At 39.8% G+C, this 24223-nt stretch overlaps 1 protein-coding gene across 2 annotated transcripts in view; it reads left to right on the top strand.

Annotated features, from left to right (window-relative positions):
- CRIM1 (cysteine rich transmembrane BMP regulator 1) overlaps positions 1–24223 on the top strand; it is a gene marked incomplete at both ends in the record, with an annotated part of 206790 nt that overhangs the window by 150440 nt on the left and 32127 nt on the right. For both annotated transcript variants that reach the window (XM_079721282.1, XM_079721281.1), the window contains 5 exons: positions 5404–5532; positions 12778–12934; positions 15535–15656; positions 16779–16988; positions 20760–20975. In XM_079721282.1, the coding sequence (XP_079577408.1) occupies positions 5404–5532; positions 12778–12934; positions 15535–15656; positions 16779–16988; positions 20760–20975 (834 nt within the window). The remainder of the gene's footprint in view (positions 1–5403; positions 5533–12777; positions 12935–15534; positions 15657–16778; positions 16989–20759; positions 20976–24223) is intronic.

Raw genomic sequence — 24223 nt, 5'->3', positions numbered from 1 at the left:
AAGCAAATTAACATTATTATTACACATTTTTACATAACTGGTAGTCAAAATACATTCTTTTTTGTTCTGTTGTTGTCCCAAACATGTTGAAATATCCAATATGATGATGACAGGACTGATATTAAAACTTTAAGTCAACACCTTAAAAGGTGGGATTGGGGTTTCAACTTCTTACTTTACTTTCCTCTTTTTGGAAAATTTTCCATAAAATAAAATAACAAAAAGCAAGAAAGTATAGAGTTTAGATTTGCTTAACACATTTATACCCCCTGAATAATGAAATGTATGTTACCTTATGGTCTAGTGATGTGGCCTTGGAGTTAAAATAATGATTTTCATTTCAACTTTGTACTCTTGACCAAATTAATTGTGATCACAGTGCCTTAATATCCCCGTTGAGCAGATAAAATTGCTTCTAGAAAATACTTGAACATCAGTGTAGAATATTGGTGGTGTTCTTCAGAAACTTAGTGTCTGAGGTTCTCTAAATCTTGAAAAAAGTGAATGTTTTCCTGGAAATGTTTTTACTGATAAGGGGTTTGTTGGGCTTCCTAGGATGTGAAAGAAATATCCATCCCTAATTTTAATTAAACATAAAATAAAGTGCCAATATGTGTTTGCTTATGTTACTGCAAGTTATAATAGTTTTTTTTTCCAGAATTGTGTTTTCTAAGACTTGGGATAAGAATTGGTGCTGAACATCTGCATTCCTGACACAATCCCAAGGGTTCTTGTAAAAATAGCTCTTCCGGACAGTATAAGGTACTTGGAAAGTCTTTAAAAATCATTCAGGAGAAGGACAGGTGGAGGAAAGTAGAGATTCCCACCCAGATGCAGCGTAGGAAACAGCAAATGGATATAGACATAACAAACACCCATTTTTGTTCTTTATTGCTTCTAGGCTCAGAAAATATTTCTAGAATTCTTCTCCACAAAGAAGCGGTTCCAGGGTTCCCTTTAGAAATAGTTGTAGCCAAAGACAATGAATTCCTGCTGTTTCAAGCCTTCTTCCTTTGGAGGACATTAAGGTATTTCTTTAATTCCTCAGCTGATTCAATACAAGATGAGATGGAATTTCAGGGTGATCCTGTAAGCAGTACTTCATTGAATTTCCCCTCGCCAAATCCATCTTTGTGCAAGCATTTTCTCATTCTCCTAAATAAGGAGATCCATTTCTCTCTTCTGAAAGAGACCCACTAACGCATATCTGCCCAACCAATTTAAAGGGAGACCATTTTCTTTGCTTCCAGCAACAGGCAGGTGCATGTGTCTCCAAAAGTCTTAGCAGGACCTCTGTTCAACTGATAATCACCAAACTCTCCAAGGACATGGCATCACCGTCATCCTTCTAGAGGAGGATGTATTGTCTAGCATGTCATGTCAGTATTGTACCCCCATGTAATCTAAGAGCACAGAAAAGTAGGATTTAAATGAGAATCATCTGGTCTTCAGGCCAAGACCCATCAGGATATATTCCATATTCAGAGCACTGTGGCATAAACTAAAGAAGGTGTGGGATAATAACAATTCCCAATACGCAAATTTCAGGCTGCTGTAACAAGCACAGTGCATGTTTCACAGATTTCACTAACACTTCCTCAAGCTCCTTTATTTATTTGGATTAGAAACAATCATACTGTGATACCATGATTCTGGACTCTTCAAACTTACCTCTTCCCCCACCAAGAACTTCCTTGTATAGAAGCTATGCAAAAAGTCTAACCAGCTCTTGGTTATTCTCTAAGGACTGTAAATGCAATGTTGATTTGAAATACTCTCATTCAGGATGGTATCAAGTGTGTCTCACTTTGGTGTTCATTATGTAGAATAAGAAATTGAATTTCAGTAGACTCACAGCACTTCATTCTCAAAAGACTGCCCTGATGTTAGTAACAGGACCAGTTCTGAGATTACATATTAATATACTGGACTGAAAGCAGACTCTCAGATCCGTTTATGATAATGTCAGGGTTTTTGCTAGACAATTTATAGCTTACGGAACTCTAAAATAGAGATGGCCTCACATGGTAGGAAACTGAGCACTAAAATGTTGAGAGAATGATGAAAGGGAATAGTACATAATGTATGACCTTAGATAAAATGTTAGGAGACAGCTAGTTGCCTGCATATGTGTCTGTTACAAATCAGCAGTTACTCCAGTGACAGAGGATAACAGCAGTAAGTACCCCAAACACATGCTCCACCATCCTTAAAAAGTTTTTGGGCTTCCCTGGTGGCGCAGTGCTTGAGAGTCCGCCTGCCAATGCAGGGGACACGGGCTCGTGCCCCGGTCCGGGAAGATCCCACATTGCTGCGGAGTGGCTGTGCCCGTGAGCCATGGCCACTGAGCTTGTGCGTCCGGAGCCTGTGCTCCGCAAAGGGAGAGGCCAGAACAGTGAGAGGCCCGTGTACCGCAAAAAAAAAAAAGTTTTTAAAATTTGTTCCACTTTGTATTTGAAAAGGAAAACAATACTTATTTAACATAATAAAGTGAGGTGACTAGTGTTAAAATGCTTTTTAAAAATAATTTAGACTTCTTTCTACATTTAATGTATCACAATGAGTGTTGTGTTCAGCCTAATCTATTGAGGGGCAGCTGAATAGTTTTAGAGTAAATTGGTTTTGTTGCGTTTTTCTGTGTTTTATTTTAATAAGTATTGAGGGAGTCAGAATTTGAAACTTACATACTTTCCGTTTCTTCCCTCTAATGTGCATCATCGATGAATGGGGAAATATTAATTTTAGAGGCACAGAATAATGTTTGGCTTCTTTGCATTCTGCCAGGTCATCTGAGGCCTGGAAGACATCCAGGAGGACTTGTTTTACCTAAAATATTCACAACACAGCGTTGTAGAACCAGCACCTACTTAAATAGCCCTTCTATGCATTTTTTTTCCCATTTGTTAAACTTAGCTCAAGCTGTTATCCTGAATGTTATAGGGAAACATGTTGAACGTATTTCTTCTGCTGAAGAAATGTGTGCTTGATGTACCCCTGGAGCTGGCTACCTAGCGGATACAGTCATTTGGATAAAGGGTGGGACTGTCAGTATTGTGGTTCTGATCCTCAAACAACCCAATTTTTTTTTTTTTTAACTTTCTAGCCACAGAGCACAATCCTAATCCCATCCATTAATCATAGTATGTACCAAAAATAGCATGCGCATCACCATTGATTATCTTAACAAATCCCTAAAATTCACTGAAAATAAAATCCCATACTGCCCTGTGATTATTATCCATTTTCAGTGTCAGTGTCATCTGCCCAGATACATATTTTTCCATCATACACTTTCTGGAGGCAAAAGTTTCTCATAAACTTAAATGTCAGTAAAGAATACAAGCTTTGGGTCTGTGTAGATGTGCCCAAGTCATTTCCTTGCCCGTAAGCCATGCACTAAAGCACTGGACAAAGAGTTTAGAATCCTTCCCTGATCCTTGCTATTAACTCTCTGGAATGTAGACCTAACTCCTCCTTCAGTGGGATCATCTGTGGTATGGTTCACTGAGACACGATCCAGGTCCCCTGCTCTGTCTTATATTTGTGGTTAGAATAATTTTGACGAAACCTCAGCAGTCTTATGGCTAAAGGCCGAAACAGAATTATTATCTTGGATGTGTAACCAGAGTAGTGATAAAGGAAAGACTGTAGGTTTAAAAACCGGCGATATTTACCGTAAATTTTAAGAGAATGGAGGAAAGCAGCGCTACTGTATTTAATTCACTAAGTCTTAAAACTTGACTAAAACTAAACCACTTTTTGATGTTTACAGTTACCTGTCAGAAAGGATACTTCAGTCGTTGAAGGAAATTAGAAATTTCACAGCAGTGGAAATCTTAGATAAAAATTTCAGGGAGATGTTCTACCAACTGTGCTGTAATAAAAAGAGAGAATGTGCTACACATCCTTTCACTGGGAGAATGCTGATGAAAGCATCTCTTTAATAAGTCCTAGTTGCTCACTACCTGTGAAGAGTTGAACCACTGGCCTCTTTTAGCAGGTGGATAAAAATGTAGAACACTTGATCTTATCAGTGGCACCTAAAACACTTATTTTTGGTCTCTCTTCCATGGTAACGAGAGGTGAAACTTGAGAAGACAGTGTGGACTAATGGATAGAGTGTTGGACAGGAGGTCAGACACCTCTGTTCTGTTCTGCTCTGTTCCCAGCCTCCTACTGGGTTGCTATGTAAACTTAGATAAGCCACTTACCCTCTCTGCACCTCATGTTTTCCATTTGTGAAAACATAGGTAGAGACATTCTGTACTTAGCACTTCACAAAGATATTGTGAGAACCAGCTTACTCTGAAGAAGTTCGTAGTATCTTTGGGTTGAAAAGAGGCTATGTAAATATGTCAGTGTCCTTGTTCCCTTTGACAACACTCTCTCCACAGTCTGACATTGTATAAACTGTCCCTTATCAATCACTGCAAAACAGGTACCATTACAATGCGCTTTGTATTGCACAGAAGCTGAGAGCGTGACCGTAGAGCCAGAACACCTGGTTTGAATCTGGGGTCCACCACTTACTAACCCTGTGACCTTGGACAAGTCAGTATGCTGGATTTCCTCATCCGTAAAATAGGGATAATGACAGCACCCATCTCTTTCCGACTGTGATCCAAAACTTGAAGGCATTTATGAAGAGCACTTCAGATGTTAGATAGACGCATAATACACTTTACATAAGTGTGTGATTACTGTTACTACCCAGAACAATTCTTCATTATTAACATGGCAGTGAAGGTCAAAATCACCTCTGGCCTTGGTTTCTTCTGTGCATCTCGTCTCAGGGTGGCTGCTCTCTCTTCCTCCCAAGTGCTTGTGTCTCTCTCCCCCACTCCCTAAAGCCCTGAGTATAAGCTCCTATAGATGATGTGATCTGTCATGTCATCTATAATAATTGAGAGAGTGTCACGTAAAAGGTCAAAGAAATTCAGATGTTTTAAAGTCTCAGAAACAGCTCTGATTTATTAACTTGAAAAGTTGCTAATAGATTTCAGAAGTATTGCAAAATGGAGAGTGAGATAATTGACAGCTGGAAGCTGTTTGCTGATTGTTATAAAAAATAAACTCAGAAAACATCAGGAGGAGATAGAAGAATAACAATTTAAATTCATTTTAACCTTTCTTGTCTGCTTCTGTAGTGGTGAGGGTACCCAAAAATGCATAAATTGCTCAAATGTAAAGAAATAGAGCATCCGGATTTTCAAAAATTTAAATAAAAATATTTCTTTTTCAGGGGTTAACAACATTATGAAAGTATAAAAGTCTAGGATTTGATGAAGATTACTGATTAGGTTTTTTCCTGTGACTTACCATAGTGTGGGATTTCAAAGATTGAATAGCATCTAAGAGGTAATCATATGTTTCATTGATTTTTTTTTCTCTCTTTATTATTAGAACCAACCTACATCACAATTGATCCACCTGTGTGTGGAGAGTCATCAAACTGCACCCTGACAGAGAAGGACTGCATTTATGGTTTCAAACTTGATCACAATGGTTGTCGAACTTGTCAGTGCAAAAACAGTGAGTACACGGAAGACTGTGTTTTTTCAGAGCCTAATATTGTCAAAGCATATTGTGTGATTGAATATCTTTTCTTTCATTCCTATTCATGACATTCCCTTAGCAACCTGAAAGAAGGGAAAAAAAGTGTATTTAACATAAACACATGGTCATTTGGAGAAAAAGAGCTGCTCCTTTATTCCGGTTTTTGCCCTCATTTCATTATATTCAGATACTCCTTGATGTCTGGCTGCATCATGGGTGCAGCCCTGGGAACTCTGGAGCACATGTTTCCAAACACCCAGGGAGCTCTCAGTACCGCCCTTGCCGGGGTCATCAGTGACAAGGAGGTCACTCACACAGAGGTGTCACATTCCATGTGTGGCAGCCATAGTCTTTAGAATGTGCTCTGCTTTCTTGATCCCAGCTCTCTTCCATGTAGATTCCAATCATGTCTCCAGGCCGTGATCTCTGAAATGTGATAGAGTATATTGCATTTCTTACTGGAAAAAAAAATTGCCCTTCATGTTTAAAACGATTTTGAATTCCTCTAATTCTTCTACCAGAATAAACATCTTTAGTCATTCCCCAGGTGACATAGTTTCTAGAACTTTCTTGGTCCTTATGTAAATGTGTGGCCTAGAAACAAACAAAGTATTGCAGAATTTGGTCTGATCACTGCAGTGCTATTCTGTGGTCTAAGTGAGCATTTGCTCTTTGGATTATACACTGTTGGCTAACACTGAGGTTATAAGCAACTAGAACCAGTTGGTACTTTTTACATCAGATGCACATAGGTGGTTCTCATCTGTTCTGTATTTAAACGTTTGATTTTTTTTTTAATGATATAAATGCAGGGCCAAATTTAACCAGAAATTACCCTGAGAGTTTTCAACCATTTACCAACTAGTTGGGATATTTTTGAATCTTGATGATGTGACCTCATACTTTATCTATGCCTCCCAGCTTATATCAAATAAGCATAACTTACATGTCCTCATCTAAATCATTGCACTAAAATAAATTAAATTGTGTAGAACCAAGGAGAGAGCCATGTTAGCACTGAAGACCTTCCTGCAAAATGACTTTGAACATAATCCTCACTTCTTCTATGGAGTTATTCAGCTAACAACATATCAGCTCCATCTCCACAAGGAAATCTTGAAACTCTTGATCTGTATCTTATCTGAAATCAAAATACATTCTATTTACAACATTCCTTTGCTGGAAACCCTACTTTAAACATAAAACGAAGTTAGTAGGGTATGGGTTGTTTTTCATGAACCTATACTGGCTCCTGGTATTCATTGCTTTCTTTCCTAAATGTCTCATATCCCATGTTTAACCATTCCTTCTGCAGAATTTTCAGTTGTGAATGTCAAGCTTAGTTCCTGTAGTGTTAGAATCGTTCGTCCCTTTGGAAATGACATTTGGCCTCTTTTAGTTTTCTGAAATCTCTTTCCATTCCCTCTGATGTCTCCAAATATGGACAATCCTTCTATAATCAGCAGGTTCTCCATGAGCCTCTGGGTATAATTACCCTGGACTCAGAGAGTTAGAATTACTTAATGTAGAGAGATGACCACTTTCTGATTTATCCGTTTTCTTGGGCTCTGTATTCCTCTTCACCTTAATCATTCAATGCTTTCTTTTGTAAGAATATTTTCGGTGAAGACAGATACTAAGTAGGAGTTGCTTAATTCGATTTTCTCAGTTACTTGTTACCATCACACTGTCTGTGGGATGGACTTGATGCTGAAACGGAGGTTATCAAACTGTTGTTGTGATGATGGTTGTTTACACCTTTAAATTTCCCATAAGCCTCCACCCATCGGGGACTATCTGCCTTCCTACACTTGTTTCTGTTCAGAGGAGGACCAGTCCCTGTTATACACCTATCTGCCTTTTATACCTCCCTTTGGAAAGCCAAGTTTACTAGGGAGCTGCTTTGGCAGCCATATTTGTCGGCTTAAATGGTCAACTTTGATTTTTTGACACCAAGGTAATTGGTGATTGTATCACAAAGAGTTTATATTTTAATCCTTCTCATATCTCTTGAGCTGTACATCCTTTCTGATCATGGGAGCATACCTAATTTTTTTTTCCTGAACTTTTTGAAGTCTAAAAATATAGATTTCATTGTGCCTTATCACCCCGCCTACCATCTTCACCTGGGCTTTGCTATTATGAACTTTTGGCCACATGGGCACACCTACATAAGACCCCTGCGGATTCACAATGAGCCCTTTGTAGTTAAATCCAAAGAAGCAATTTCCCTCAGTTGTCATTGAAGCAAGTCAGAAGCATACGACTGGCTTTTTGCAAATTGAGACTTATCAGGAAAATTCTGCTCTGCCTGTCTTTGTGTTAGTGTTGCTTTCTGGCTTTGTAAAAGGAACATCCATGCATACTACCTGCTTTGCACCTCCATTTCATTAACACATAGGAGGAAATATGTACAGGAGACCATTGCATATTATGTCAGCTGGAATTTGTCATTTTGTCTATATCATACACAAAAGTACACGGAAAGTATATGACAGAGCCATAGAGCATTCTGCTCTCATCCCCTCCCATTAGCAATCCTGATTATTTGACACCTTTGGGCGGTGAGTCAAATTAAATCAAACTGCCACATCCTCGGTTGTCAGATTCTTGTGACTGTATGTACCCAGCTCTCCTCCCAGACTCTGGCATCATACTGACTTGTATCTGGGTGATCAGGGCAAGTCACTTTATTTCCTAGAGCCTCTGTGTCCTCATCTGTAAAGGGCAGGTAATAATACCAAAGTAATGGGTTGTTTTGAGGACTAAGTAGTGAATGCAAAGCTAGCTTTACTACCTGACATATGGTAATTGTTGACACGATAGCTGTTTTATAACATGCATTTCTGAGTCAGCTAGAGCTAGCTGAGGTGGAAAGCCCCCAGTTTCCCTCCTTTGTTCCGACACCAACCTGACTCCAGTTCTTCCTGTCCTCTGAGGACACGCGCACAAACAACTTTCCTTTTGCCTTTTAATTTTAACCCTCGAATATTCTCACTCTCTTTCACCTAGTTTTAGAAAAAAGGAAGCCCCTGGTACTGAAGGATAGCTAAGTATATTCTTTTTCCCATTGCAGCTATGTGATAAGTATGGATTTTGTCTAAATCTCTCCTTTATGTTATTTTTCTGCATCCCACCAAAGACTGTTTCACATGCAATGGTCCTAACCATTTATACCCAAGTTTTCCGTTAGGGGTTAGACGTTGTATATATAGACCACTGGCATCAATATTTCTTTCTTAAAATAAGACCAATGCCAAATAAATATTTCTCCCCTGTTACTGGCCTGTTGTCTGATCATTCATTCCTTCTTTCATTCATCTAGCATTTATTGAGTGCCTACTATACACCAAGAACTAGGGGTACAAAAAAGTTAAAAATGGACCTTATCCCTGACTAATCTTGGTAATGTGTTGGTAATATTGGTAATATGCTAATATGGTGTAATGCTATTGCAATATAATCAAGCATATTATAGACAGTCACTTGAAGATTGAAATCAAAACCCAGTAGAAACACGTCCTTCAAAAGAACATGCAAGGTATATGACAAAGGATTCTTTTATTTGAACATACTGTAGCTTTTCTTTTTTAACCTGTAAGAAATAACATTTCTTATAACACTGCTAAGCAAAGTAATGCATCAAGGGCATATAGAGAATTTAAACTGTTTTCAAAGACATACTTAGAATAAAGAAAAGAAACATGGTAGAAAATGCTTAAGAATGTATGATAGCAACAAAAGTTAAAGCTAAAATCATTTAGATAAGCTACTAAAAATCTAACACTTCATTGGTACAAGCTGTTAGTAGCATTCCTTTTTAACCAAAATGTTTGCTGTCAAACATACATAATACATTTCAGCTTACTATAGGCACTATATGTAGTAAATGACATCGATGTGAATTAAATGGCATCCATCTTTTAGCATCTTATCATCTACATTTTTAAATCAAGTGGATTTCATCAGATTATTTGTAACTGCTCTTCCAGTTTTAACAATCTGTAATTCTAGGGATTAATAGTGCTTTTAACTAGAAACCAATGCAGACATAGAAAATTAATGGTAGCAGGGAGAAAAAACCTTTCATAATTTTTATGAAACATATATCTGGATCAAGCATCTAAAGAAGGTCGCAGCATCATATACAAGGAGGCAGGCTCCTGTTTTCATTTCATTGTTACTCTGAACAAACACTTATCAAGGTCAATATTGGGACCACCATTTGCAGTGTTGCACTTCTTTATTTAACAGTCTCAGGAACTTTATTCATGGTATCCTTAACTGCTTGCATGTTGCTGAGAATTGCCAGAACCCAAGAGTGTGAAGTCCTGCAGCAGAGAAGCACAACACAACTCTAGGGGCACCATCACACTGTGTTCTGTGTGCACGCTCCATGGTGTTCAACTACAACAAAGTACAAACGATGCTTCCCACAGTTGGGGCACATTTTGGCCCTGGGAGCAAAAACATCTTTTTTTTCTCCCGAATAAACAGAGTTTACTGCATAGCTGCTATCGACCAGCCATAATGCACGGGCTCTGTATTTTGCCATTATTTATCACTTTCTCTTCAATGGTAATTTTCCCCTCTAGATTAGAAAGCATTCTTAGATCACAACAAAGTCATAATGTTGAAAAATTATGAACATAAAGCCACCATTCTTTCTGTGGTTGCCTCCAGTGATGTACTAAAACTTTTCAAACAAACTTAAAAATTCCCACCCATCTATGAATATGATGTTTCTAATCTATCTGTTCTGCTCTTTATGTAAATGTTTGCCTTGACGTTATACTTCTCTGAAGAAAAATCCATAATTGATACATGGATCTAGGAATACCTTGAAATCTTTAATGTTCTCTATTTCTAAGCTAGAAGGTGGTATTTGGAGATGTTTAGCAAGTGCCAGTATTGTGAAATTTTTCAGTACTAACAGTAAGTTTTTTCATCCTTTTTTTTTTTCTGTTAATGTGGCAGTCTTGATGAGAGTAGAAGGGTAAATAGCAAGAATCTTGATTGGTTCATTCATTCAGCAAGTATTTATTGAGCACTCACTCCATGCTGAGCACCGTGATAGCACCTGGACTGTGTAAATAAAGAAAATAGGTCGCTGCCCTAGAGCTCCCTTCTGCTGGGGAGGAGAAACGAGATAGCAGGGCAGTGAGCAGTCCCAAATCAGGGCAGCATTGTGGCAACCTGCCCAAGATGTCACAGCCAGTCCAAAGTCTATGAACGTCCTGTGTTTTTGTTCACACATAGCAGCCTTTGCTTGAAATTCCCTTCCACTGCAAAGCAGAGGTAAAGACAAACTTAGTTTATATCAAATTTTTTAAACTTAGTGATGCAACAGCTTTCATTAAGGATGAAGCCCATTTTAGATTAAAAATTATAGAAAAACTCCTTTTTTACAGGATCAGAGAAATAAAGGCACAAAGGTGCTCAGACTCAGAGTTTCAAGGAATTTAATCCCCAGGGATGTTCTCACAGTGTTGTTAGTTCATCTATTTCTCAACATAATCTACTTGGTGGTGTCAAGACTTAAAATTTTTGCAATAGAAAAATGGATTCGCAACTTAGATCTTGGTGTCAGAGAAAGAAATGTGGCTATGACAGTCTTCTCCCTCCTTCATCATTCCCTTAATAATGGGAAAGAGATGAAAAATGATGACCTTTCAAGTCATATAATTACAAAATTTTAAATGAGCCATTTAGAATTTCACTTTTAAGGATGCAAATTAGTAATCAGTTGCTTCATAGTATGATACAGACCCATGAGGTTATATTAAATATGTGTACTGAAAGGTTTATGATGATGACAAAGTAGAAAATTATACTATAAATCACATTATCCTTTTTAAAAGATAGCAAATTAAATATGCAAGTATTGCCAGCTAAGATTCACAGAAGATGCTATCTTAAAATATTTATGTAAAATATGAACCCATTTCACCTATTAATTGTAGTTAAGGTTTAATTTTAGGTTATAAGATTTGTGTGTGGAGGGGACACATGTGTTCTGTTTTTCCCAGTAACTTATGCATTATTTACAATATTTATGCTTAAAGGATATCCACATAAAATTCATTTATTATTTCAACAAAAGTAGTCTCAGCTTCCCATTTTACCAGTCCACACAGAACTATAATCAAACATTGCCATACTTTTGCCATCCTCATGTCTACTTATTTAAATTTGATTATCTTTCAAATTCTGCATTTAATTCAGACAAGTCTCAGTTTGCTTTAGTTACATCACCAAGTATGCTTTTCTTATTTACCTTAACGTTTTTGTTGCCTGTATTACTCTAGTAAGCCCTACATCACACCTTTTAAAATTTCTTTACAAGGTTTCCATTAAGCTAATAGAAGTTTCTTGTGCCAGCCACCATTTCTTTGTTCCTTTTTTTCCCTTCTACAATAATAAGTTATAACTGACTAACAGAGGACAGTTAAACATCACTCCAGATTCTGCTAAGAGGGGAGAGTTTGAACATTTTAAATAATGGATAGTTAAACATTAATCTAGGTATTTATTTGGCACATACATTTTTTTTTTGTCAGTTAACTAAGTGTATCTAAATACCTGGATATTTGTCAGCGGTAGGGAAAAAAATATCTAATTGAAACACTGATTATTTCACTTTGTATTATGTTATTAGAGATATACCTTCTAAAGAAAGGGTAAGCAATGCTTTATGCTGCATATGGTACGCAGTAAGTATTATATGGTAACATCTAAAACTCATAAAAGTAAACGTGTGTGAACCTTTAAGAATGTGTTTCTCATAGGCATGCAGTAGGAACAAAAATACGTGATGAAATTTGGGATGTAAGTTTCCACTTCTCACATTTTGTATAATAAATGGTCATCAGTGGTTTGAAATGGCTGATGAGAACAAATTTCATGAGAAAATGCCCTCTGTTTTATCCGCATCTCAAATAGTAGTTGCCAGCTTGCTCTTTAGCCCCAGTCTGGAGTACACATCAGAAATCTGTTTTTCAGAGTTGGACTTTATTGTGTATATTAGTACCAAAACATGAAGTTAGGTTCTGATAACCATGAAATAGCACAATCTATAATTTTTAACTGTTGCTGATGCTGTGGTAGAGCTGAGAAATTTGCATCGGTGGAAGATTGGAAGATTAGGGGAAGGCATTGAGGTGTCAAATGTTCTCTTCCTTTCATCTTTGGAAGAAACGTGCTGTCCATGTGTCTTCACAGGGGAGGAACTTTGCACGGGCCTCAAACGAGGCTGCACCTTGGACTGCCCCTTCGGCTTCCTAACCGATGCCCACAACTGTGAGATCTGTCAGTGCCGCCCACGCCCCAAGAAGTGCAGACTCATAATCTGTGACAAGTATTGTCCGTTTGGATATCTGTACGTATTTCTTAACTCAGGGGATCTATTCTTAATTATCTATAACTTGACGAAACGTCTCTTACCTTTTTTGTTGGCTGTTGTGTGTGTGTTTGTGAATGAATCAGCAATGTACTGAATCCAGAATATCTATGCTTGTTTTGTTAGAGGAATCAGAAAGCAGGGAAAGGCGGTATCTCCAAAGATAAGAATCAAGTTTTACTCTTTTTTGAAGATGGGCCAGAGCCTTGTTATGACACTTTGGGCCTGTTAGGTGAGATTCCCTCATAGCAAGGGCCTTTGGACACTGCCAAAGGGAGTGGAACTGTCATGAGGTCCCAGTGTTGTAAGCACTTCAACTTTGCACCACTGTCACAGCAACGGTTTTGTGATAACTTATTTAATCTGTACTTTAAGATGAATTGACAGCTACTGATTTGCAATATGGAGCATCCGTACCTGCCACGCCTCCCTGTCCTACCTTGATGCTTGTCTGTGTTTATAGTATTCTTTAAAATAGCAGTAGATCTTATGAATTTCCTTGGTGATAAGAACTATGACTTGTATTTTAAAATATTCTTTATTGAATCAAATCCCATGAAAATTCAGATTATTCTAGGGGGAAAATAGACATTTCACATTTGTTACTTTTGTGTCTGTCTTAGACTCTACTTCTGTCTTTATATCAAGTTGTTCCCTTAAAAATAACCTTTCAGAGTTTTGCTTTGTCATTCCTGCCTTGGTTCCTTCCAGTTTAGTCTCTCTACCTTTTCCATTTGATACGTTTATATAGTGCTGGTAATTATAAGGGATTTAGAGCCATCACCTCTTGCCCAGCATCTTAAAGGCATTGTTTTTATTCTTTCTCTTAGAAATTCTAGTTTAGCAGGGAGAGGGGAACCGTAATTCTAATTTTCACTGGATAATTAGCTTGGGAACGTTATTCTTTAAAATTCCCCAAGTAAACTAATAAATCGTCATTGTTCTTAATCCTAAAATATGAATATGATATTAATAAAAGTAGAGCTGTTTCTTAGCTTACCTGCTGATGTAGAATAAAGTATTATTATCATAATAGTACCTACAACCACTTGCTGCAGTGTTATGATACTTCAGAACCAAGGCTGCATTCATCCAAACTTCACCTTGGAGAGAAAACTCTTAGAGGATTATAGATTCCACTTGGTATTCCTGTCAGTAAACACATTCAAGAAGGACCAAGTTGACTCTTGTAGGCAAACGAATACTGCATTGGCTAGCACATGTTTCAAGGACAGCCTCCGAGGGAGAAGTACAGAGAAGGGAATGGGAGAAGGAGGAAGGAACGGATAGGTGAATAAATGAGTTAACAAACAAATCTGTTAAAGCCCTCTTAGGGCTTGAAAATGGCACAGTCTATGACAGGAGTGTGAAGCATTCATTTAATTCATTGTTTTCATTATATTGATATAAATACGTAGACCCTAGTGTTCGGTTCTCATTTCACTTAGCAGATTGTAGTTTGTCACTTGGGCAGTTATAGACCAAGGGTTTCCCATGGGGCCATCTTCTTTTACAGCCCCTTAATTTGTCCAAGATGAGAAAGAACAGGGTTTATTTTTTTAGTTGAACACCACTGTTGCCACTTAGGGCTCCTTGGGATGAAACCTAAGGATTAATAGACTTAACTCCGCCTTCTCTGCTGCCCAGGAAGCCCAGCTAGGGCAAAGCTTGTAGAGGAGATGTTGAGCCTAAGAGAGGAGCTGCAGGTAGTGGACAGAAGACACAGGAGGGCAGGTTAGCACCTTTTGTAATAGGGTCATTCTCCTTTTAGAGAAAATAAGGAATTGTTGCTAAGAATTTTTTTGTCCACTTAAACTATGGTGATCTTTTAATAAACATTTATTTAATATCATCTTTCTGATCAACACAAAATTTAGGCACTGTAGCTTATTAAAGGGAAAAGAAAAGTTCATCCAGCCATTTCCCTTTATCCTTCGTGCTTCAGTCATGCCCCACAGGTGGAGCATTTTTCAATTGGTATTCTTTTCTGACTAATGAAGTAATTACTGGACATTGACTGCAGGACTTCTTAAACGTTTTGTTCTTCATCAACATTTACGTAGCATTCCCAGGTCTGTGGATCCTTAAGTTCTCCTATCTGCTAAAAAATTCTGTAGATATCTCAGTAAAATGTTTAGTAGAGTCTCAAATTTCTCAAGAGAATGTGGTCGTCTGAGGAAGCCTGTGGTTCTGACAGAAGAAGGACTTCTGCCCTAATGCTGGCCTCCAACACTGACCAGCAATATATCCTTCACCTTCCTATTCATGGAGCTGCACATTCATCTTTTTGTACTGTGGTACCACTTTTCCCAATTAAATCAACAGTCATGTCATTGGGATTCTGACAGTCACATCCTAGAGCACCCAAGTGCTTGGACAATTCTAACCATTAGCCATGGGTGGGTGGTGGTCATGGCCACAGGGAGCTAATTACACATCACTCCAGGGGGTTTTGAGAGCAGAAGTTCAAGTCATTCTGCTTAATGAGAATATCGCTTCAGTGACCCTTGGTCTAAGCACTTGGGCATCACTTGAGACTTTTGGATTTTCTAACCTCTGACAACATTTTAATTACCCAGGAAGAATAAGCATGGCTGTGACATCTGTCGCTGTAAGAAATGCCCAGAGCTCCCATGCAGTAAGATCTGCCCCTTGGGTTTCCAGCAGGACAGTCGTGGTTGTCTTATCTGCAAGTGCAGAGGTAAGTCCCAGTGCATAACCCTTCCCCGCTCGGAGCAATCAGAGGCACAGAAACCAAGAATGGAAGTCAATGAAATAATTTCAGTGATTGCTGTCCACTCTGACACCACTGTCACTCTCTAGAGGACCATCCCTTGTCATTTCATCTCAATGGAATAAGAGCTCAGAATAGAATTTAAAGGGATGGGCCCCACGTTGACCAAATTAATCACTTCTTAGCTCTTCAGTTTTACTTGTCTCAGGAACCTTAGCCTAAACCATCTTTATCTTGACCTCCATAGAGTCTCCCTCTGTCCAGCAGTGGATCGAGATGATTGATACAGCGAAGGTCCCTTTTCACAGCCCTTTGAGGGTGGGTGAGGCTAAACAGTCTGCTTGTGTATTTTCTTGGTAACACAGTTTTCCCTGAGAATGTAGACTTTTGCTAAATGACCACATGCCAGCCTGTAGTTGTGTATAGGTGTGAGTCCTGGGAGTACCTTTTGCAGGACTTACCCCTCAAGGGATGTTCCTGAAGCTGTGTGAGCCCTCACCCCAGCTCCAGCACCACTGCCCACCCCAGTTGGTTTTAGTTGTCCACATGAGCCACAGATGAAGCAGTAAAAGACCCCTAAAGTTTGTTCTGTGTTTTTTCAGAGTTGGACAGTTACCACCATAACAGTGTTTTTAGGGGGTCAGAGTAAACAGAAATCTAGTCACTGCTTCAATTGTTCTGCTGAACAAAAATCTGTTAGTTACTAGCGGCCCAGGATTGCCCCACTGAATGATGATTTCTAGAGTGATTATTCTGCATGTATTAAACATATGTGTAACATTCACACTGAAGTCAATCAGTGCTGTTTACTGTATAGAATATGAGAACGTAGAGTGAAGGGAGGAAAAAAAGTTATAAGCCTACCAATAGCAGAGAAATGTATTTGCAGGGTTTTTTACGCCCTTTTTTCCTTTTTTCAAAATTGAGAGCATATTAACTTAAATTCTTTTCATGATCCTTTCCTGTGTCACAAGCTGTGCTGTGTAGACAGGATTTTTGGTGGCTGGGTAGCATTACCTGTAAGGAACTACAGGCTGTTTCTCCTGTGCAGTAGCTCCTTCTTTACCAGGCTGCCTTCTGTCTGTCCAGAGGTCCCTGCTGCAGCCGGGCCACCCGTCCTGTCAGGCACATGTCTGTCCATGGATGGTCATCATCATAAAAATGAGGAAAGCTGGCATGATGGGTGCCGGGAATGCTACTGTCACAGTGGACGGGAAATGTGTGCTCTGATCACCTGCCCGGTGCCTGCCTGTGGCAACCCCACCATTCATCCGGGACAGTGCTGCCCGTCATGTTCAGGTAAAAGCTGACCGCCATCTCGTGTGCTCCCTAAGCAAATGACTTTTGCCTCATCACATCTGTAATTCCAGGGGAAGTGCAGGGGACGACCCCTGGAACATTTCAGCTCTCTGGTTTTTGTCAGCAATAGCCACGAGTGTCAGCCAGGTGCTATAAATGATTAGCCAAAAACCAGAGAATTATTCTAAAGCTCTAAAACCACTCTCCTTATTTTTGAAGGTTTACTCAATTACATTGGTCTTTGAACTACATTTGTGTACAGGTTTGTGGGCTTATGTACTTAAAGCTCCAGCTCTCCATCTTACAGATAGTGTATTAAGGCTGAATGTCTTAGTTAATTGGAGGGGGTTGTTGTTAATTTTATCCCATGAAAGCTTCTTATTTATAAAGTAATATTCGAGAGGGAGAAAATTACTGAAGTCTGTGGATACTGCTTTTTTTTAAAATTAATGGATATGTGGTAGTCTTGCCAAATGGAGATGTTTAGAGTGACCATACATCCAAAACATTTACAGTCATAATGGTAATCAAGGTAAGTTAGTAGAAGAACATAACAGATTTATAATTCATAGCGGTCCAAATTATGGTTGTCCATAACAGTAATTATTACCATAATACCTCATCTAGTGCCTTTGATCCAAAGAGCTCAGCATGGTTTCATAGTTATTATTTCTTCCACCGAGTGGAGGCCACTGAATTAGGGAAAAATACGCTTAGACAGTTTTTGTTTGGAAAACAGACACAGAGGGATAAGCTTTCTTACCCCAAGTAAAATAGTGTGTCAGCTAGAGGGCCAGGGAGACATGTAGTCTCCTGATTCTTGCATCAGATTTCTTTTAAAGTTGAAATGTACTGTCCGGTTTTGGGGTAGAGATTGTATTTCCCCGGTCAGTCTTGGTTCTGTATCTCCCTGCACCTGTGCAACGGGTGCAGTCAGGAACCTGAGGCCTGGGCCTTTTGCAACAAGGCAGGCCCGGCCTGGGAGGGAGGTACCACATGCTGGCACCTCAGTCTGCACCTGCTTTGCCTGCCAGGGAGGGGGTTGGCAGAGAGGCACTGGAAGTCCTTTTTAGCCCTGACATTCTACACACCTCAGTAACTAAGGTATCAAAGTGACAGGCAGCCCCCATACCCCTATAGGGAACCAGATGACAGTTGTTGTGTTTTGTTTTGCATAGTTAAGCCAGATGTGCTCTGTATCAAAGCTGCTTCCTTATTCACATGTTTTGCTAGTTAAATATGATAAACCATTAGTGCCCACTGAAACAGAAGATAAATGAACAATTTAATGAGACAGAACTCTGTGTTGACTCTTTGGGGAAGGAAAAATCATTTGTTCCAATGAAGACCCCATGCTTTAATTATAGGCATGAGCGTGCAGAGTGTGGCCTGCACCTGGGTCTTTGCTAAATGGTGTACTCAGTGAAGAACTCCGACCAGTGGAAATGCAAAGATATCACTAAGAATAGGTGATTGACTTAGGCACTGAAAGTCAGTGAAACCCAGTCTAGTTTTCTCTATTACAGAGATATGGAATGTTCTTAAACACACACGGAATTATTGATGTATTGTGGATGTGTGACTATCTAGATATATACATATAAAAACATACAGTTATTGATATATATGGATGTGCAGGTATGTTTTTTTCCAAAAGTCTTTAGTGAGTTGCCACATATGGATCTTTCTGAATAGAGACCCCAGCATTGTTGCAGTTGTGGACTCCTACTTCAAAGAATATTTTCTCCTGCCTTCTATTCAAGGATCAGCTGTTTTTCCTTCTGAGATAAGTGAGCAGCCTCTGAACTCTTCTGACAGAAGATTCACCAAATGATACTGTTTCTCAGATTTTTTTTTCCCTTTCTTACCCTCTACCTTTCGGTTTTTCTATCCCCTCCATCTATCTGGTCACTCATGTTTTGCCTTGAGGCACATGGATATATATATAGCAAAGGAATTCACAGAGTAAGACACCTGCAAACACATGGTTTTTCTCCTGACCACTTCCTTACATGTCAGCATTTGAAAGGGAAGCAATTGTCGATCCTCTCCAAGTCCTTTCAAAAGGGAGACTTTTTCCAACAGTAGTTTACTAATAGTCTCTGGAACTATTTTTTCTTTTTCTATAAACGGTGGGAAATGTACTTTTATCTCATCACAGCTCAATTTTCATTCTAATTATCTTCCTTTCTACTTTCCTCATATACTAGAAAGTTTGGCCCAGTTGGTTATGAATGTAAGCGTTGGCTGATGTCAGTTTTCTGTGATACGTCCACTTGGTCAAAGTTCCAGTCTTTACTAGCTCCCTTGAGATAAAGCTGTATTAAAAGTTATACAGTGCCTTCTTAGCTGGAGCTGGGCCCACACCACTGTATCTCAGCAGTATTGCTACCTCTCAGGCTGACCACTGCTTTGAAAGTCACAGCCCGTGAGTTCTTAGGAGACGTCAGCTCTGAGTATCTCCGCACAAACAGGGTAGTTCTTCTGAGGCCCAAATTCCACTGATCTCCAAGCGTGAGCCCGCCATGGTGTCTCCAGATGGCTTCTCCGCAGGGTTCCACACTGTCAGCACCTTCTTGAAACGCCTGTTGTATTTGGATGACACGAATATGGTTAATATCTTCATACTTCTCATTTCGCCAGCACAACTTGAGGGCAACTCCCAGTACCTCTCCAGACATTTTCAGCATTAAATTCCCTCTCTATCACTATCATCTCACCAGAAGCCCCACATCGCCTCTTGTCTGGGGAAAGAACTCATAGTTATCATCGGCCCCTGGGCGTTTACCTCTCTTGATCATATCGCCAAACAAATGTTTAGTCTCAGGTGAGGGTTCAGACTGTTGATTCTGAAAGAGCATTCCTGCTCGGTGTGCCGGCAGCTGGTCGGGATTGGGGTGTGTCCTGCTCAACAGTAGGACTTATTTCTAAGCCTGAAAGGACTCAGGGTCCCAGAGATAATGAAGTGAATGGGGCACAAATCAGTTTACAATTGTATTTAATCTGGAGGTGTATCCATGATCCAAACAAACATAGACTTGGGTTCAGATCCCTTGTCTGCCCTTAATACTCTGAGTTCTCAGTTTCTGTATATGTTAAATAGGATAACAGTACCTATTCACATGATTGGTGTAAGGAATAAATGAAGTCACATATGTAAAGCACCAACATGGAAACTGGACCATAGGAAGCATTCAGCAAATGAGAGATCTTTATTCTAGATAACCCTACACATTCGCAGGCACCCCCTAAGAGGCTCCTCCTGTTCTCTTCAACAGTAGGAGTCCCTGTAAATTTTTTTTTTTTTTTTTTTTTTTTTTTTGCCGTATGCGGGCCTCTCACTGTTGTGGCCTCTCCCGTTGCGGAGCACAGGCTCCGGACGCGCAGGCTTAGCGGCCATGGCTCACGGGCCCAGCCACTCCATGGCATGTGGGATCTTCCCGTACCGGGGCACGAACCCGTGTCCCCTGCATCGGCAGGCGGACTCTCAACCACTGTGCCACCAGGGAAGCCCCCTGTAATTTAATTATCTCGTTGGAGCCTCTCGTTACTGTTGACAAACTGGAACCACTTGAACCTCACTTCCTGAAACTAGCTCTTCTGCTGTTGCCTTATATTTCTGTGCATGGAATGTTTTCTTCCCTGTGTTCTTGAGGGAAACAGCCAATTCATCTTCTCTGTCCCTTAAAGCCCACAGCACCAGGTTCTTCCCGAGCTGGTAAGACTGCAGATGAATAATTTCTTGTGTTTGGATTTTGTGTCGTTCCCCAGATGACTTTGTGGTGCAGAAGCCGGAGCTCAGCACCCCCTCCATTTGCCATGCCCCTGGGGGAGAGTACTTTGTGGAAGGAGAAACATGGCACATTGACACCTGTACTCAGTGCACCTGCCACAGTGGGCGGGTGCTGTGTGAGACAGAGGTGTGCCCCCCGCTGCTCTGCCAGAACCCCACGCGCACCCAGGACTCCTGTTGCCCACAGTGTCCAGGTAACCGGCACTGCGCCTCGGGATGCACTGGGCCGGTGGGGAGGGGCTGCAGCCTGGGCGTTGTCATTCTGCAGGACCGGTGGGCTGGGTTGAGCCCCACGTGGGAGTGTGCCAGACCCAGTCACCAGTAACCCAGGCAGGAACATCTGGCAGGCAGCTTTCTAAATTCATTCTTTTCTATCAACCACATATTTGTGCAATCAATATGCCTTGCACCTGAGGTGACTTTGAACAACAACAGCAAAAAAAATAATTGTTTCTTTCTACCCTTTTTTTCTTAACCCTACATCTCAGACTCAGGAGGCAGTCCTGCTGTACCCGATTATTCCAGATGATTTTGCTAATGTGAAAAGTCATCTTTGTCTTTACAAAATGTGAAGAGCAGTTATTGATAAATAATGTAAATATAATTCTTTGAAATATATAAGGATGGTGAAGATACTTTGAGAATGTTAAACAGAGGAATCGCTAAAAGATGCATAATGCCCACCTTCTCACATCTGTGGTGATTAAGTTAAGATCCAAAAGTACTAAGTGACCAGCATTGCATATGTACAAAGAGTACTATTGTTTTCTTTTTTTTTTTTAGTTCTCAGATAATCTGGCCTTAGCAGGTGAATTTATGGTCATGAAACAAATATAATGAAATTTTGTCAGACTTTTAAACATAAGTTGCTGATTATGCAACGAAAGTAGCAATTCTAATTAACACTAGAATATATGACTTAATTTATATATGTATAATTACCAAGTTGACAGCACACTAGTTTTGTTGTTGCTCAGTCTTTTATCTTTTCAACTTAAATCAATAATCATTTACCTTCTAAATGTATGTTCTTAGAGCATTTCTGCTCAGTAAAACATAAGCCCTTGTATTTTATTACTTTTCTTACATTGGATTATCTAGTCAGCCAGCTAGCATCTATTATTCTGTCATTATATAACCAGCGTAGTTGATGTCCAGAATTCTTCCTGGGTTCACACTGATGATATTTTTTAATTGCATCAGAGGAAATTGTAGGGATAGCAACATTATTTGCTGTTGTCATCATGCCCTGCTGCTGAGGTGTTATCATCTTAGTACAGAATCTTTGGCGTAATTTTCAACCATGTTAATCTGAAAAGCTTAATTAGTGCAGCGTCTTTTCTAGTATAAGAAATAGTTCAGATGTATTATGTTGTTAGGATGTACCCTAGTCCCTCCTATATTTTTATCATCACTCTTTTACTTAGACACAAACCCTAATATTTCTCTGTTAATATATGACCATGATTATTCCCATCCTCCTGGTGGAAACTACTCTGAGCAGTCTCTTCACTGGTGATCATGAATTTATATCCGTTTATATATTCATTTTACAAGTGCTTATGGAATGCCTGAATTGAGCCATGGGGATCCCGGGGTTGATGAGAACAGCCACAACTCCTATCCTATGGAGCAGTAATCCAAAAGAAGAGCTGAACAATCCAGTACTCCACCTTTAAGTAAATCATGACAGAGTGAGAGGAGTGCCTGGAAAGGAAAGCATTAAGAGCACATGTAACCCAGGACGCTTTAACTAAAGTGGGAAGTACCTCTGTTCCCACTTGTCCAAGGATCTGAGGACAAATATAGGGGTTGGCCCAGATTTATTGGTGGGACACCTGACTGGACTCAGAGGTTCAGCCCAGGCAAAGAACAAGAGCTCCCTGGAAATGGGACTCCTGTGTGTGCCAAGGACTGATTTCTTAGAGCCAGGTCTCAAGGCCAGTGCACATGAGCAGAGGCCCTGCCGATTCTAGCAGAGCAGAGACCTCCCGTCTAGAAACAGGAACAAGCACCCCATGTGTGCCTGGCTTTGGCTTCTCCTTTATAAACGTATGCCTAGGTGACTCTTCCTTACTTTACATATAACTTGAGAGATACTTCAGTGATAGCCTTCATCTTAAATGTCAGGACTTTGTTTCCTAGATCAGTATTCTGAAGGTTACACTTAAATCTGTGAATAAGTTTGTATCTAGAATGCTCTTGTATTTTAAAATCAGTCACCTACCCCATCACTGATCTTTCTGAACATTCCATTCATAGTTGTGTTGCAGCAATAAAAAGATAAAAAGTCTTAAAATTCAAAACACTGATTTCTTCACATTGCAGTAAGTTTCGACAACAGCATTGGTAAGTGGAGTATTTCACATCTAGAAAAATACCATCTCTAATCTTAGGATACTTGCATCCTAAAGTTGTCCCAAAATGATACATATGTACAACTAGAAGAGTTGCATCCCTCATGGTGATTGTATCTCCTGGGATGCCTTGTCGTTCCCTCTGTCCTTAACTCCCCTTCTCCTCTGGCCTGGTTTAGAGCAAGGTCTAGAAACGGAAGTGGGCTCATGAAGAAAGACTGAGCATCCCTGTAGGTGATGATACTTCACCAAGGTGAGAAAGGCAGAGAATAGAAAAGCACTTCTTTCTTTTTTCACACTTTTAAAATTCTCTTTCATTTTTGATTTTTTAAAGTTGGAAAGAAGCATAGCACAGAAGAGAGATCCCTCTTTTCTTCTTTTATTTCTCTGGTATAGAAATAAAAAGAATGAATGAACGCCAGTGCAAGAACTGGTAAAAACAAAATAAGTGAGTTAATATTTAGAATCAGAGTGTAAAGAAGGGGTCTCATTTTTTCCTAAAAATGGAAAGAAAGGCCCAAAGAAGGAGGATAGCCTGGGCAAGATTCCCAAATGATATCTTCAGTCAGGGCTCAGAAGTCTCTTGCCCTGGGGGCTAAAGACCTGCAGACGCTGCATCTCAGCTGCAGCTCTCACTCCAGCTCTGCTGGCTCATTCCCATGTCTCCTGGGGTCCCCTCCAGACTCTAGGATGTTCATTTCAGCTACTATTTCATGCTTCCATCGCTGTCGTCCCTGCTTCCTCTTCTCAGTTTTCAGACACCAGGTTGGGTGTTGCTTGCAAGAGCTAAGCTGTCATAACACACAGAAACCTCATGGCAATTTGCAGAGCCTCGTGTAGACTAGTGTGAGTTGCCCTGATTTCCAGCCAAATCAAAAGTTAACATCAGTCAATCTCTTAAAAAGAAATTATCCCTAGACATGGATGATCCAGAAAAGATGCCTGAGAAAGTAATCCCATTTTACCAGCTTTAACTCATATGCATGTGATCTATGGAAACTTACTTAAAATTGGACCTGAAGCACATTTGGAACAATGGAACAATTGGCTGTTCTTTCACTGTCGCTGCCTTCAGGACTGGCAGT

Source organism: Hyperoodon ampullatus (genome assembly GCF_949752795.1).
Source record: "Hyperoodon ampullatus genome assembly, chromosome: 15".
Lineage (NCBI taxonomy): Eukaryota > Metazoa > Chordata > Mammalia > Artiodactyla > Ziphiidae > Hyperoodon > Hyperoodon ampullatus.
The sequence above is the reverse complement of the archived record's forward strand: the minus strand, read 5'-3'. Positions and strand labels throughout refer to the sequence as shown.